At 33.5% G+C, this 17235-nt stretch overlaps 1 protein-coding gene and 1 long non-coding RNA gene across 3 annotated transcripts; both read right to left on the bottom strand.

Moving 5' to 3' along the window:
• Positions 1-3381: 3381 nt before the first annotated feature.
• Positions 3382-6603, bottom strand: LOC118348266. Of its 2 annotated transcripts, XR_004801361.1 has the most exons (5): positions 6369-6603; positions 6217-6276; positions 5772-5935; positions 4573-4644; positions 3382-3762 (listed from the first exon to the last, which is right to left on the bottom strand). It is a non-coding gene; the product is annotated as an uncharacterized LOC118348266 (long non-coding RNA). The 2 variants fall into 2 exon arrangements; XR_004801360.1 differs by lacking the exon at positions 5772-5935 and having other exon boundaries at positions 3385-3762; positions 6369-6585.
• A 5859-nt stretch (positions 6604-12462) lies between these two features.
• On the bottom strand, positions 12463-12933 carry LOC108995136 (transcription factor LAX PANICLE 1-like). The gene has a single exon (XM_018970637.1). It carries the CDS (start codon positions 12931-12933, stop codon positions 12463-12465), a length of 471 nt encoding a protein of 156 aa, XP_018826182.1.
• Between the last annotated feature and the right edge of the window lie 4302 nt (positions 12934-17235).

Genomic DNA, 17235 nt, shown 5'->3' with positions numbered 1-17235 from the left:
ATCGTTATTTCTTGCTGGTGGCGTATCCAACAAGTTGACATACAAAATACCTTTTTACTTCGACATATCACAGAGGATGTATACATAACCCAGCCTCCTGGTTTTATCTATCCACAAATTCTAAACCATTTATGCAAGCTTTGCAAGGCTCTCTAGAGCCTCAAACAAGCACCACGGGCATGGTTATCACGCCTCCGCCACATTGACCTTAGATTTGATGACACTAATTCAAATTCTTCCATGTTCATCTATTGGGATGGACCACTGATACTACTTACTCATCTACGTTGATGGCATCATTATCACAGGTTCTAATCTTAGTGATATCTCCACTCTATTTCGCAACTTGAGCTTTGAATGATCAGTAGTCAAAGACTTGGGTTAGTTACACTTTTTTCTTGGCATTGAGGCTCTGCCTGTCCCGGATGGTTTACTTCTTACTCAATGATGCTACATCATTGACCTCTTATAGTGTGCAAATATAATAACTACTAAGCTTATTTCAAACCCCATGTCATCTGCTACCCCACTCTCTCTATTTACAAGAGACCCATTTCACGACCCAAGACTATATAGGAGTATTGTGGGTGGACTCCAACACATCTACATCACTTTTCCTAATCTAGCGTTTGCAGTCAATAAGGTCTATCAATTCCTTCACAGAACAACTACTGTTCACTGGCAGGTTGTCAAATGCATACTATGTTATATCAAACACACCATCCATCATGGTCTCCTCCTCAGGCACTCATAATCAACACAGCTCATGGGATTCTCGATGCAAACTAGGCTTGCTGCCCTGATGAAAGAAGGTCCATCGACGACTTTTGTGTGATCCTAGGTCCTAATCTTCTCTCTTGGAGTGCTAAGGAACAACATGTTGTGGCTAGCTCGAGCACTGAAGCTGATTATCGCACTCTTGCTAACATCACTATTGAATTGGTTTGGTTTCAATCCTTACTTTGTAAGCTTGAAGTTTATACAGATAAGCCATCGATGTTATGGTGTGACAACATCAGTGCCACCTACCTCGGCCTCAATATTCTTGCCTTTCACACTAGCACTAAGCATATAGAACTCAACTTCCATTTTGTTAGAGATAAAATGACATCTGGCAATCTTGACGTTCGGTTCTTACCGAGTAATTATCATATCGTTGACATCTTATGGGGGCTGTTGAAGCATTATCTGATAACGTAGTGCAAGCTCACTACAAGAAAAGAGTCTTTTTGCAGTGCCAAATTTCGTCACTAATACCCTAGAAAATCGCCACAAATACTTATTTCCATCGCAATTTCATTCGACGCATGTTGGTCGGAATTATATGTTTTTTTTTACATACAATTAGCGAATGTCAAAATTAGTAGCAATTAGTTACTATTTTGCGGCGATTATTGGTCGCCGCAATTACCTCTCTAATCGCTACAATTAGCTATACAGATCCACTCCTACATCATTCGGAATAGTTATTTTCGATGAAAAGTTTCCTCGCAATAGGTTAAATCTCCGCCGCTAATAGTGAGATCATTTTCTCTTCTAATCCCTAAAATCGTCGCAAATAGCCCTTTTCGTGGCGATACCATGTTCGACGCAACTTATTTGCGACATACGATTATCGTCGCAAAAATATAATTTTGACGATAAATAGTCCTTTTGTGGCAACTTAAAGTCGCCGCAAATAATCTTTTACACAAAAAAAAAAAAAGGAACTAGTGAAACGTTTCACTAGTATTCCAAACCATCAAGCAAAGTACTATTATCCGTATGATATCTTTTTATAGTATCATCAATGTAGATAATCTACGTTGATGATAGTAAAACAAAAAAGTTATAGCAGAGTATTATGTGATTGAAACACATGGAAACTTTGCATCCATATTCCACATGAACATTAAAGTACCCTAATCACCTTAAATTCCTCACAACAGAAGGTGAGGAGCCATCAATATTATATAGTAGTATATTTAAAACAATACCAAAATAATTAACACACCTACCCAGAACCACAACTCATATGCACAAAACAGATCCACAACACAGATGCACAAAAAAGACTCACAACTCAAATGCACAAAAACAGAACCACAACTGTCTTCTGCACTAAAATGACACTGCACTAAAACATCACTGCACTAAAATAGAACCACATAACAGATGGCATGAACCACATGTAGAGCTCTACCTATCACTGCAATAAAATCACTTACATGTTAAACATCACTGCACTAAAATCACCTACATGTTAAACACATGTAGAGCATCTAAAGGCATGAATCACAAAAACAGGTTCCACCCGCAAGCAAGAAAAGTGTCAGATTAGGCCATGTTTTTTTTTATAAGTAACTACTTATAACCATCTGATAAAACTTTTTCCATTTTTCAAATTATATATAACTCTTCATACATTAATTAGCATAGTTTTATACTTGAATATTATATAGAAAACATATTGATAACTATATATTCCTAAAACATTGACAGCCACATGCAATACTACTTGAGCTCTCTCTCATATATATAGATGTGTTGGCATATATAGGACAAACCAAAGAGCATAACAACATTTGCTATGCTAGAGAGACAAAGAATGAATCAAACACGTTGACCAGATGTTTAGCCATTAATGTTTTCCCCCTTTTGAAGATACATTTTTTTTTCTTTTGGGTGTGTGGGGAAGGGGGCAGGCAGAGCAAGAAAGTAGGACAACAAAGCTTGGATCTGTCCTTGATCATGTTCTAGGTGACATACAGTCTCCAACAAAACCAAAACACATTTAGCAACAAATAGCTTGTTTTCAGTTGTTATGTTTCCTGACTGCCACCCTTATGATCTCTAATCATTTCTTTATCATCTGGGTCAGTGGAAATAAAAGAACCTAAAACTCCACTAATGACTAACCAAATTATGTTCCCAAGTCAAATCTCTGTCATATACATTAATTATCCAATTTCTTTTTCAAATCTCCAATATCTCTCTCTTCTATGTGCCCCCTTAGACCTATTTAATTTACATGTACATGAGTATGAGAAGGCAATGTTCAACCACCAAGCTTGTTTTTTTTTCCCTATAATTATATTAAATGCTGCAAATAAAGATTAAAAAAATCGAACAAGACAAACAAAAGATTAAATGCCAAGATAGCTCTTAAATCATTTATCTTTTCTTGTAAATTAATACACACTCAAGCATTAGCATTGGATAATGAACAAACACTATAATCACTACAATAAACACTATAATCCCAACAAGGAAACAAGCAAATCAGACCAATGAAACAAATGAGTGAGAGAGGAATATATCTAGCACAAGCTCTTCCACATTAACCTAAACCAAACTGAAATTTAAAAAAAAAAAAAAGTCAAATCTAGGGTCCAAATTCTAAGAGCATCTAGGGTCAAATCTTTAAATCATGAGATATTAAACATCTTACCCTTAGATGTTTTGCCATGTCCTTCTCATTGCAATTTCACAAATAGAGCACAAGACTAGATAGTATTATAAAATCCATCCATCAGTAATACATTAGATCTAAAAATAATCTGTTACAAAAATAAATAAAAAAAATACTAGTGAAACGTTTCACTAGTATTTCCAACACAAGCAACAACTTTATTTCCAATAAGCTCGAGACAGGTACGAGTTATAGCCTAGTCATTGGGATGAAAGAGAGGAGGAAGCTCACACACCGCTCAGTTAGCTGTACAGAACGTTTTCCCTACGCTACCTAAGCAGGGTGTGGAAACAGAGCGGTTATACTCCTTTCTGCAAGCAATTTAAGTGAAAAGTTACCAAGCTATTCTCATATGGAAGATTCATATGATCAATCAACTATTCTTTTTTTGTTTTTCTAAATCTAAAAAAAAGAAGAAAATAAATAAATGACTAGAAGATAAAAGCAATATGAAACCTGGCGCTGCATATACAACCACATTTGTACTATGTTTCATAAGCAGTGACTAGATGACATCAAGAGATCATCTAGTTTATGTAAAGTAAATAAAGTTAACAATTGGTTCATAACGATATTGTATATTATGAAATTTCTTTGGAGGCTCAAACTATAAAAAGTTTAAATGCTTGAAGGTTTTCAATTATTTGATTCATGACATGCACTTGGTTATAGATTTCAGGACGTACTAAAAAAAAAAGATTCCCTACATCAACAAAGTAATACATAAGCAGAGCCAGAATGGTGCAACTAGTATATCCAAAATGGTGCAACTAGACCCAAAGCCCAAGTCGCTAAGCCCAAGATGCAGAAATGTTATCTCTATCAATTATCTAAAAGGAAATACTATAAATTGCTCATCACAATGGTCAAGTCAACCAATGGTAGAATATATTCAGTAGAGAACACAAAATCAAGCCTAAAAATCTTGATACACCAGCTTGAGATGAGGACCTCATAATTCTTTAGTGTATACCCGATGTCCTGTGTGAGTCTAAGAGACTCTAAAAGTCACGGGCTGGAAAGTTCCTTAAGTTTCGTAAAAAAATTTTAATCACATGACACAAAAAAGATACAATAGAATCCAAAAGTTTGTACTTTAAAGGCCAGGAGCAAGGGCAAACCTGAAGCGGCTCATTTTCATCAATAGAACCAAGCATCTCATTCACTAGTAGCAAGCATTCACTAGGAAAGTTCTGCAATAAAAGAAATGTGAAGACAGAAAAGCAGCAGTGCCAACAGAATCTTCAGGAGACACTTTAATTGCTAAGAAAAGAAGAATAAGTAATGGAATGGGAGGCTGGAAGGTAAAATAAATGGAAATAACACGCCCCAAAGGACTAAAGAGTAGTTAGGATGGTGCCAATAAGTACAACAACAAATTTTACAGGCACTCATCCAAATATAACATGTATCTTTAACCAACATGTATTCATCTAAGTGATGACACTTTAAAAAAAAATGTTTGATGGGATTTCCATGGGTGATATCCTAGTAGTTGCTTTTATACTTAGCTTTTTTTCGCATACCGAGAACTTCCTCCTCCTATCTAGAATCTACTTTTTGTATGCTTCAATCTTACAAGGTATGAGTAAAAATATTTATAAATGCAGAAAGGTGGCTAAACAATCACTTCACTTAAATTATTAAAAAATAACTAGTGTCACCACCATGATCAATTGAGGGTCTGGAAAGAGCTAGAAGGCCAGAGAAGTACTCACTCATCTCAAAGATTGGAGAGACTTAATTTAATTAGAGAAAGTGCTGCAAATGTCCTAATTTCTTCATGTTTTTTCTTTACAATTTACCCATTTTTCCGTTGGGTATATATCATATTGAATATACTCGACAGATGATCCCTATTCTTCATGATGAGCTTTAACTCCTAATTTCTGAAGATAGAATTATTTCAAAATGTTCCAAACTACTCCTTAGCTTGATGCCACAAGATTATAATGGGATAGCTTAGTCAATGTCTCAAAGCAATCATTGAGATTTCGATGAAGAAATTACGGTGAAATTTCACTTCAAGAAAAGAGCCACGACAAATATTGTATCCAATTTCTATATAAACCTAATTTGGAAATTAGAAGAACACAAACACACATAGAGTATAAAGCAATAAAAAGGTGATGGAGACACTGATAAGGAGTTATCAGGACCACAACCCATTTTAATAGCTTAAGGTAGAAACAACATGAGTACACCAAAAAGCAAAAGAAATTACGGATAAATAAAGAAGACGACAATCACCACATAAATACATGCAGATCCAAAGAAAAAAAAGAAGAAGAAGAAAGAAGCTGAAAGAAGAAAGAAATACCCTGCCTATAGGCATGTTTAAATGGGCATTCCATGGTCCTCCATTTACAGCTCTCAAACTCAAGAGAAACAGAAACTGATGGATAAAAGAGGTCCTTCATTTCGGTGCAAATTACGTTGCTTTACCCAACAACAAATTCACAAACCAGTAACACATTTTGACACCTATATCAAACCATTGAAGACAAACTTAACACAAATTGGAATAGTAATGTTCTAGCTCAACATACTCTGCAACCCAGAGAAAGTGCCCATCACAAAGTAGGGATTTCATGCAAAAACCCATCAAACTGTGGTGTGCAAATTAAAAATATCACCCAAAAATTATGAACATCTAATACCCATATCAACACGTAAACAAAATGCAGCACAACAAAATTTTTCTCGTGCAAAAAAGGACATGTTTTCAGATTCAAAGATCCCGAAATTATATAAGAGTATCTTACCAATGTTAATCGGCAACAACCGAGTGGAGGAGAGGACGGGGAGGACGCGATCAACGAAACCTTATTAATCGACTTAGAAAATGTCAAAATAGGGTAATTGTTGAACTGGAAATCGCAGAAAACTGAGAAATACACAAAAAATTGGTGTTTACCGTGCTAAGAGGAAATGTAGAACAGGCTGGCCGCAGGAGCCAAATCGGTGGAGGCAGATTTGCTGTCAATGGTGGTTTTCGGTGGAAGAGGACAACCGTGTAGCAACAGAAATGGGTCGGTTTTGATTAATTTGCAGGTACAGAGAAAATGGAGAAGACGAATTTGAGGAAGAAAGGGAAATCAGGATTTTTTTAGCACTGTACGGGTTAAAATCGAAGGGAGGGGGGGGAAAATAGAATTTTCGTGCGTATTCGCGCCTGCCTTTAAAACCACATTTCCAGCGATTATAATTCGCCGCAAATAAACATTCATTGGCCAGATATGACTTTTACAACGCCAATTTTAGCCGCAATATTTATTTATTATGGCGATTTTCCTATTCGAAGGAAATAAGATGCCGCTACAGTAACAAATTTTTTTGCAACGACATAAATCGCCGCAATAGCTAAAAAAAGTCATTGCAAAATTGAACAGTACCATTCTCCATCAGCCAATCCAAATTTGCAAAAAAAAATCAACGGCGAAATTGAAATCGCCACAAATGAGGTCTATTTGCAGCGATGTTATTTGCAACAATTTTAAAATCGCTAGAAAAAATCCATTTTCTTGTAGTGAAGTATCTAATAAAGACAAAGCCTAGCAACAACTAGATTGAGATCAAGCTGACAAGGACAAAACCCAACAACATCTAGATATCGATAGGATTTCCTAATCTAATTGATCTCCAATATTTACACCATTGTATTTTTATATGGTTTGATGATTGAGAAACGCTTTAGACCAGCCCATTTGAAGATGTGAAAAAAATAGCCCTCCACTTATGTAAAGACATGTAAGAAATTTGAGGAAGTAACAAAAACTCATCATCTGTTCATTTTGCATTTGATTAAAACCCATCTAAATATAAACCTTCTTCCCTACGAACAAACCCCTTCTACCCTTGCAACTAAGAGCATTAGCATTGATCTATGAATATACATATGCAAAATCACCTCTTTTACATATCCACTTTGCCATTCAAGCAAAATTCTCATATTGACTTATGCATATTTGAGATAAAATCATATTGGCTTATGATTATTAATTTTTTGTTAAAATCAGTTTTTTATATATATATTTTGAAATTACCATCTACTACATACATTTGACATTAATAATACAAATGCAATAATAAAAAATATAATTTTTTTATATATTATATTAAAAATATAATAAAATGAATGTGCAAGTGAAGATTTATTGTGTTGTTGAATGATGGAGAAAAAGAAAGGATTGTGAGAGAGAGTGGGAGGAGAGATAAATAATGATTAAAATATTATTTGTAGGGTGAATAGTGGTTATCTAAATTTGGATAAGAAATATTCATAGGTAGCTAAATATTTGGATATGCATAAGCCAATGTGGAAGATTTTAGGATCATATTATGCAAATATGACTTTGCATATGCATATGCATAGATCAATGCTAATGCTCTAAAGAGTCTTCTCCAGCAAAACAATCCAGTTCATGGAAATTACAGACACAATCCAACAACATAGCATCAAAAGTAGATGCCCCACCTTTAGACCAAACCCAACTACGTGAAGAAAACTCATTAACAACAGTAACCAACACAAATTAACAAGAAATAGTAACAATACGAAGTGAGTTTGACTTCTTGATACTTCCACAGAGAGAGAGAGAGAGAGAGAGAGAGAGAGAGAGAGAGAGAGAGAGAGAGAGAGAGAGAGAGAGAGAGAGAGAGAGAGAGAGAGAGAGAGAGACCTAGTATGAAATCCGTAGAAGCTTTTAGTTAAAAAAATAAAAAAAGAAAAAAAATTACTTGGAAGAAGCTGGTGAAGGAGAAGAACTGGAGAATGAAGCTCAGCCACCTCCGATTTCACTAAAAGCAGGTAAATTGAAGTGGAAGTGGACAGATGCTATCTTGTCCACTCAAACAACTTCAACTTGGGAATGCAAAAGTAATCCCAAGATTAAGCGAGAAAGGGGAGGCCACCACGTCAATCAAAAAAGCATGTTCTTGGTTGGTAGGGTCGTAGTGAGTCCGTCGATGCGGCTCTGGGAGGGTGGGTTTGTGAGATGGAGCTCTTTAGAGAGACAGTTGTCGTGTTCTTTGCTGTCGGGGATGAGTAGGGTGTTGTCGAGTTTAGGTTGGGATGGAGTGTGGTGAGGATGGGTTTGGGTTCGAATAGGAAGAAAGCGAGACACGGGTTGCTATTCGGGTGTAGGCAAATGCATGGTAATAGTGATAAAAATGCTTACGTGATGGGCTTCTATCGGAGGGCTAGTTTTCTTCTAAAAATAGATGGGCTGATCTCCAGGTTTTCTCTTTAAGATTATCTATACTCTATAAATATAATACAAATGCTCTCTCTTAATTAAAGAGCATTTTTCCAAACAATACACTTCAATTGAGTGTACTGTTATAGACAAATGATTAGAGACAAACATTTCAAGGTCTCATATGATGTTTAGATTGAAATTGAAATATTTTATACAAAACTTTTTTAAAACCGAAATAGTCTTAGAGCACTGGCGTTGGCCAATGTCATTATAGCTACATTAATAGCTAGTCCCTCCAGAATTTGGATCACATGGAGAATATTAAGAGCACTATGGAGGAGTGGAGGCTTTAAAACTAAAAGCTTTCTAAATTATTTCATAAGACAAACATGATATTATAGTCTATACCACACAAACCCAAAGTGTCTTTGTTTCCCAAATTGGGTGTTGATAAAACTACCAGCATAACCCAAACTAACCACATTCACACTTGGGCCATGTTTGTGTAATAGATATTGTAATAGCGTGATGAGTCCTTTTTCTATAGGTTGGGTTTGAATATACGAATTTAAATTTGAATTTGAATTTGAATTTGAATTTGGATTTTAAATCAAGAGACTTAAAATGTCTTGACTTCAAATCTCATGATTTTCAAATTTTTTATTTGGATGAATTTTAGAAATGAAGGGATTTAAAGTTCATTGTAACCTATTTGTTAGAATGATTTGGAATTCCTTTTCAATAAATCAAATTTGAAATCCAAGATTTTGAGTGATTAAAATCCTGCTGGGATTTGATTGGTGAGGTCATTGTTTTACCATAACACCATTTTCAAACTCCCCAACTTATATTTCAAGGTCCCCAACTATGTTTCTTTCCCTTGATAAGTAACACAAAAAGGTTATCATTAAAACGTTGCCACTGCATGGGTTAATGAGAAACAATTTTTACAATATTTTGTATAATAATGAAATGTATACAATTATTTCAGCTGATGTTTATTTCCATTACAGAGGATCCAACTTCTAGATGTCATTGCTAGTTGATTCATTACATTAAGAGTATATGTTTTGTTTGAGCTGTTGTTTGAGCAAGTGTTTATAGCACTTGCTATTTGTTTCCATTTACTAAGCATCCAGCTTATAGATGTCATTACTGTGTGTTTACAACTTAAATGTATGTCATTAATGTTATACTCATAAAAAAAAAAAAAAAAAGTGAATCAAGGATAGAATTCATTTTAGAATCTATTTTTATATATAAGTTGGAATTATGAGTCTAGATCTGGTTTTATGCAATTATATGGGAATTAAGGATGGACATTACATTTGATGAAGATCTCTTCTTCACCACTCAATTGCAAAGTGGTGAATAAGGTATCTCTAGCATCCTAATGGCTAGCAGACATGATAATGTTATACTCCAAGCAACATAATTGGAAGGTGAAAAAATGTCATCTAGTAAGAAAACACAACGAGGTGTGTCTTTCACCATAGAAGAGGATAATCTTCTCTTGTCCGATTGGCTCAATATTAACATGAATGATATACGGTGGATAACTCAAAAATCTTCACAAATGTGGGAGAGAAGTAACGATTATTACAATGAGTCTAAAAAACCTAGCATGACAAATCGTTTTGGAGGATCATTGACCAATCGATGGTCAGTGATCTAAAAATGCACAAAGAAGTTTTGTGTTGTTGTGGACCTTCTGGATCCAAGTGGTGCGACAGAGTAAAACAAAGTATGTGTTTCTAATTACATCAATTTTAAAATTTGCTACTAAAATTCTCTTCCACATTCTTACTACTTGGTATATTTACATTGAAATAGCCAAAATTATGTATAGAGAGACTAAGAAGGCCACTTACACCATGGAATATTACTGGTGTCTATTGAGACACTAACAAAAATGACAAGAACATATGTCCACATTGTCAATGAAAAGGAAATCATATAGGAAGTACCTAGGTATTGTATAGTCGACTCCACTAGGAGACGACATGATAGATGACAACATAGAGGTCATTTATGAGAAACCTCTAGGCAAGCAGGTTGAGAAAGAAAATGAGAGAAAGAGAAAGGTTAGAGAAGCTTCCAATGCTGAATTTGGTGATGCCTTAACTTGTATGAGAAATGACAGAGTCATATGTATGGTGGAGAGAAGACAAATGGTTATTTTGATAAGGTTGAATTACTAGTAGAGAAAGAAAGGAAGAATGATATAGAGAAGAGGAAGATTGATATGGAGACTATGAAGTAAGATCTTGTTGGCATGAATGGAATGCAGTAAGAGTATTTCTTGAATCTTCAGAAAGAGGTTTTTGAGAATTCACAAAAATGATTTTCATCTACATCTCCATTTTCATCTCAATATTTTGAAGATGTGTGACCTTTAGTATAATGTTTTGGGGATGTTCTTATCTACTTAATATTATAACTAAATACTTTACAATTAATTTTAGTAGCTGGGCAGTCACATATGGTTGAAATACATGTGGCTGGACAACTATTGCCTATGCAATTTTGTGATTTTTTGTTATTTTGGACTTTAAATACGATTGTTTATGACTATGGGCAACAATTACATGTTGTTGTAGGTGTGTAGCAAAAACTAGACTAGGAAATGCTATAGTAAAAACTAGAGTTGGGATGCAGCTGAATGGAATGCACATGCTCTGTTGGGACTACCATATATTTGTCAAAACTATATGCAGTTGTTGGGACTGCATATGTCGGAGTCTGTTAATCATTTTGGGTTGTTATATGTTGGTGAAATTCCTTATTTTTTTTATACCACCTAGGTTCATCTATATGCTATGTTATAGAGTGTGATCATGTAGTTTATGCATATGGGGTTGTGAATGTGCATAAAAATTATATAGAAATATTGATAGGCAGTGAACATTAGCATTGTGAATGTCTAAAAACTGACAACTACTTTTTGCATGCATAAAAAATGAATGTGCATCCAAAACTGATTCTCTTGTTGACTGCATATGGATTGTGAATGTGCATATATAATAATTTTTATTATTGTGAAATTTAATTCGTTCTTAACAAATTTCATCCCTAAAAATAAAATTTTTTGTAGTGATCCCTACTCATATAATTGCACTTTTTTTCTTTTTAATATCTTTTAAAAGAATATGCAAATTTACTTATAGTAATCCAAGCTAATAAAAATTATTAGTAATTGTTGAATAAAATGCAAATTTACTAATAATTTAAAAAAAAAATTATGAGAGGGCAGCAGGGCACATTGGCTAGTCATCCAAGCTTTCCATGCATTAAAACTTACTAAAACAAAAATAAAGCAGCTTACACAAAACCAAGCCATTAGCCACGTCCAGTCGCTTTGACAAGTACCTTTTGGATTTTATTCAACATCAATCATATATATAGTACCTTAAGTTAGGACCTAGAGTCCGCTTACGCGGGTGGGCGCAGCCCGGAAGGGCCTTTTGGGGGGGGGGGGGTGGGGATGAGAGTTCACGTATTATCGAATGCAGTGCAGTAGTACTATATGCGAAATTCATAAGTCAATGCCATGGAACGGTTCTGAAATTGTTTAGGTTTCCATGCAACGCTTTGGCGAGTATGATATATGAATTGCAAATGCTTACGAGATGTTTGGATGAAGGGCGACACTGAATCATTGTAATTTACAATATTCCATTATCACGCATCCCCTGATCAAATAATACTCGCGAATACTCACGCGTAACATGCAGTATGACAGCTTATGCTTTTCTGGGAAGCGTCGGATGACCAAACTACAACACCAACAAGCACTTTAGGGACCAGAGATCAATGATAGTATTTCACATAAGGATCCAAAGTCAAGGTCTCTGGAGATTGGAAGCAGGAATTCGGCAATGGTACTGGTCGTGATGGTTCCTCTTGGTCCGCTAAACTGTTTTGTGCATTAAAGGTCTGTTGGGAAGGAAAAGAAGAAGCAAGGTCTAAGCTAGATGGATCCTCATCGAAAAAGCTGATCATGGTTTGATGAAGCCAAATTTGAGTCTGGAGGAACTTCACGTAGTGAATAGCTTCTTCCAACATTGACACCGTGTCCATCTTACTCCCACCTGGAACTAAGCTCTGCAAGATCTTGAAACGGTCACTGATCCTGTGCCTCCTTTCCCTAGCAGCTACGCTTTGTGGATCAGTCGAGAGCTTCACTCCTCTGCTTCTCTTCCCACCTTTCTTCTTCTCTTTGCTGCTGTTTGCCACTGAAGAAAACTCAGAGCTAGGGTTAGCAGTGGAAAAGTTGTCCATTAGCAGCAATAAAGACACTTCAAACTCACACACTGCGGGTGTTCAGATTCGTAGTTGGAACTGAGAAAGTATGGTGTCTATTGGACATATTTATAGAGAGAATGCTGCTTTGATATGTTAATGAATGGATGGCATATCGTCATTCTGTCAATCTATGGCGGAGGACACGGATGTCTACCGTAGGGGACTAGACCCAGCAGGCAGCTAGCAGGTCTCCTTATAAATTAGCATACGCAAAGGTTTTTGCTTTGCAGATTGCATTGTTAAAGTCACTGTAGGCATCCTCTTCTATTTTAACTAGTCTGCAAGATCGAATTCAATTTATTTTTTAAGAGGCCTGCAATACTTAATTATCGAATAGGGATAGGAGTAATGATACTGAAAAATTCTAAAAATGCGTTTGAATATTGAGCAAAGTTGAACTAAGCTAAATTCTTTATAAATAATAGTGAGTTGATATAATAGAATGAGTTTTGTAGGGTTTACTTAAAATGAGTTTAAGGCTGTGTTTGGTTACAAGACTCAGCTGAGTTCAATCTAATTTTAAATTGAGTCTAACATCTAAACACCAAACTCTCAAATTACTAAACTCATCTCAACTCAAAACCTTCTTACACGTGGGACCTTCAACCTTTTTCAACTTAATAAATCTTTATATGTGGGACTCACAACCTTTTTCAACTTTCCATAAAAAGTATTAAACTCATCTTAACATCCAAACACACTTTAAACTCAGTTTAGATGAGCCACATATAACTCCATCCATTACTCAACTCACCACTATTTATAAAAAACTAAGTTCAGCTGAGCTCAACTCAACACCCAAATGCAGTCTAAATGTGTTTGGATATTAAGATGAGTTTAGATGTATTTATGGAGAGTTGAAAAAGGTTATGAGTCTCATGTGTAAATAAGTATTGAATTGAAAAAAATTGTGGATCCCACGTGTAAAGAGGTTTTGAGTTGAGATGAGTTTAGTAATTTGAGAGTTGAGTGTTTGGATGTTAGATTTAACTTAAAATTAGACTAAACTAAGTTAAACTCATATGAGTTTAACAACCAAACAGGGCCTAAATGTATAAATCTTTTCTTAAAAAAAAAATGAATTCCATTAAAAAACATGATTTTTCAAAAAAAAAATTTTTTATAGTGAAATCTACTTATTTATAAAAGGTTTGTGCCATCTTTATATATTTCAGTCTTGTATGTATCATTAATATATCAAATTATGTAATAAAATAGTATTATTTCAAATTTTACTTTAACTTTTTCACTTTTGATCATTTGATATTGATGTGCTTAAATTTCATAAAAAAATATTATTATATTTAAAACAGTAGGTAAATTGTAAATGGATTGAGCATTAGCATTGGCTTATATAAATATAAATATAAAATTTGCATAATATAACATGATTTTACATTTGGTTATTCCACTCAAACTTTTTCCCACGTTAGATTATCCATCTCACTATAAGAAAACTGCTTATTTGTGGCCAGTTAATTCTAACAAAATGACTATTTATAGTTAAAATGAGTCTGTTTTGGTCACAAATAATCTTTTCACTGCAATTAAATAGTCACAAAAGTCCGTTTTTCTTATAGTGTCTATTAGTCAAAATAATTATAAAATATTATAAATTTAATAATATTTTTTTTCAATTTTTTTGTTCTATTAATTCTTTTTTTCTAAATTAAAAGTTACATGAAAATATTATTGTTATACAATATGAGACTTGAATAAATATGTGGTTGGGTCCTAGAGTGTAACGAATATATTCTAAATATTTAATACAACAAACTTATTTCAAACATAATGTCACTGTCATATTCTCATGATCAGTACAACCAACCAGCGAAAGTTGCGTTAAATCCCAAGTAGCATCTCAGGCAAACCAAGGTATGTGTTTGTTCTATGTCAATACTTGTTCCTTTACTAGGCTTGATGCACTATATATGTATAGAGGCTGGATTGAAAAAAATTGAGGGAAGAGAGAAAGCGCTTCTAGAGGAAGAAAATAATAAACAAATATTTGGTTGAATTACAGTATTAAGTCAAATATGACTGCAGGAGTCGAATTATTATAGCTAAAAATCATTTAGTTTTATATTTGCATAATTCAATACAGCCCTCCATGTTTTATTAGCTATTTGACCTTTTACATTTACATTTAGATATTTCGATGCGAATGCTCTTAGGGTTTGTTTGTTTTTAGAAATGAGATGATATGAGATTAAAATTAAAAAATTAAATAAAATATTATTAAAGTATATTTTTTTAATATTATTTTTATTTTAAAATTTGAAAAAATTGAATTGTTTATTTTATTTTGTATTAAAAGTTAAAAAAATTATAATAATTAGATGAGATGAGATGAGATGAGATATTTTTTTAAAATAAACTACGCCTTAGCGTCTAACTACTCATATATATCTTAAGGAAAATGATTTATCTACAACACATTTTATAACACATTGTACAACAATGTGTTAAATGAGGGGCATTATTATAAAATCATCTTATAAAAATAAGATAATTTTATAATAATACCCCTCATTTAACACATTATTGTATAATATATTATAAAATGTGTTGTAGGTGTATCACTACTCATATCTTAATGTTAGTACGTCGTCCAGGACAAACTATCATTTTTCACAAGCTAGTCTGCGCCCAGTGTTTATTGTTGGACGTGACGGTTAATACATTTTTCTGTTCTTTTAAATAATTTTTTTTAAATATTTTCAATACACAAATTTACAATAACTTTTTAAACATTTAAACAAAAATTAAATTGCAATAGCATTTTCCTACGGCTACAAATCTAGGAAACAAATCAGTAGGCCAACTAGCATTTTCCATATATTAATTAATCACAGGTGTGCTTACAACTAAGAGCATTGGCAATGGCCTAGCCATTGTCAAAGCCAAGTGCAAATTTTACCTTTTTTTATCACAAAATTTCTACATTGAACTAGCTATAGCCATATATTTTAGTTTTGAGCTACAGTAATTTTTTCTACCTAGCTATATTTGGCTATACACTATTGAAGGACCAAATGAGTTTTTTATTATTTTTTCTCAATTTCCCTCCCTTTCCCTCCCTTTTTGGTAATTTTTCTTGCCAAATTACTTTTCTTTTATGATAAAGTTTCTAATTGAGGGTACATTTATTTTCTATCATTATTAGCTTAATACACAATATAAAAATATAAATAGCAAAAAAAAAAGTTAGCAAAAATTAATTTGTTGGTTTCAAGAATTGTTGTATAATTTTTTTTTATCAAATATTATTAAAATATATGAAGTATATTTACAAAATATGAAAAAAAAAATTTGTCAAATATTATTAAAATATATAATATAATAATATTATTTTGACTTTAAAATGCTAGTCCAATGTGGACTTAGATAGTCAAAAGTTAATACAATAGCCAAAATGTAAGATTTTAGCCAAATTTTAGACTTGGCAATGGCTAGTCCATTGCCAATGCTCTAAGGACAAAGTTGTTGCGGGATTTTCCAAGTGTACGATTCCAGCCATTTTAACTTCGGGTTTTACTGTTTGCTGAAAGAGAATCACTATTCATGTTTGCTCGTGTTACCTGATTACCTCTCGTTAAGATGTTCAGTAGAAAGAAAAGGAGCTCAGTCCGATTTGGATGTACAAAACTCTCTTTTTATTTTATTTTATCGTTATAATTTTTTAAAATTTTTATATAAAATATAATAAAAAATTTAATTTTTTTAAATTTTAAAATAAAAATAATATTTTAAAAATATTTTATTTAACTTTTAATAAAATATCTTATCTCATCTCATTTGAATTGCATAATCAAACGAGTCCTTAATGTCTCCTCAGCTCTTCCTACTAATGGAGTTTTGGAGCCAAAAGTTCTTCTACTACTGTTTCTAGATCGAAGTTAGATCCGTTATTACAAAGGGCACTGCTATGGATCTCGAATTCGGGACCCATTTTGTGTCCCGAATAGACTTTTTATTTTTTTTGTTTTTTTGTTATATATTTTTTTAATCATCATAAATATTTTTAAAAAAATAAAAAAATTATAACATCATTAAAAAATATTTTTTTAATCATTCAGTAAAAAAAAAAAACAAAAAAATAAAACATTCGGGATACATTTTGAATCCCGAATTCGGGAGCCAAAGCATTTCCCAATTACAAAATGTGTATAGCGATTTTGGTGTGGCACGTAGGATATTTCTTCGTGTATCCACGGAGTTCAGATATTTTTCGGTACATATATCAGTTGCTCCCATTCTCAGTTGTTTCGATTCTTA

Source organism: Juglans regia, chromosome 4, assembly GCF_001411555.2.
Source record: "Juglans regia cultivar Chandler chromosome 4, Walnut 2.0, whole genome shotgun sequence".
Taxonomy (NCBI): domain Eukaryota; kingdom Viridiplantae; phylum Streptophyta; class Magnoliopsida; order Fagales; family Juglandaceae; genus Juglans; species Juglans regia.
Note: the sequence above shows the minus strand (reverse complement) of the source record. Positions and strands in the feature narration are given on the sequence as shown.

Excerpts from the sequence above, each read along its gene's own strand:
- LOC108995136 (XM_018970637.1), bottom strand. The coding sequence starts at position 12,933 with ATGGACAACTTTTCCACTGCTAACCCTAGCTCTGAGTTTTCTTCAGTG.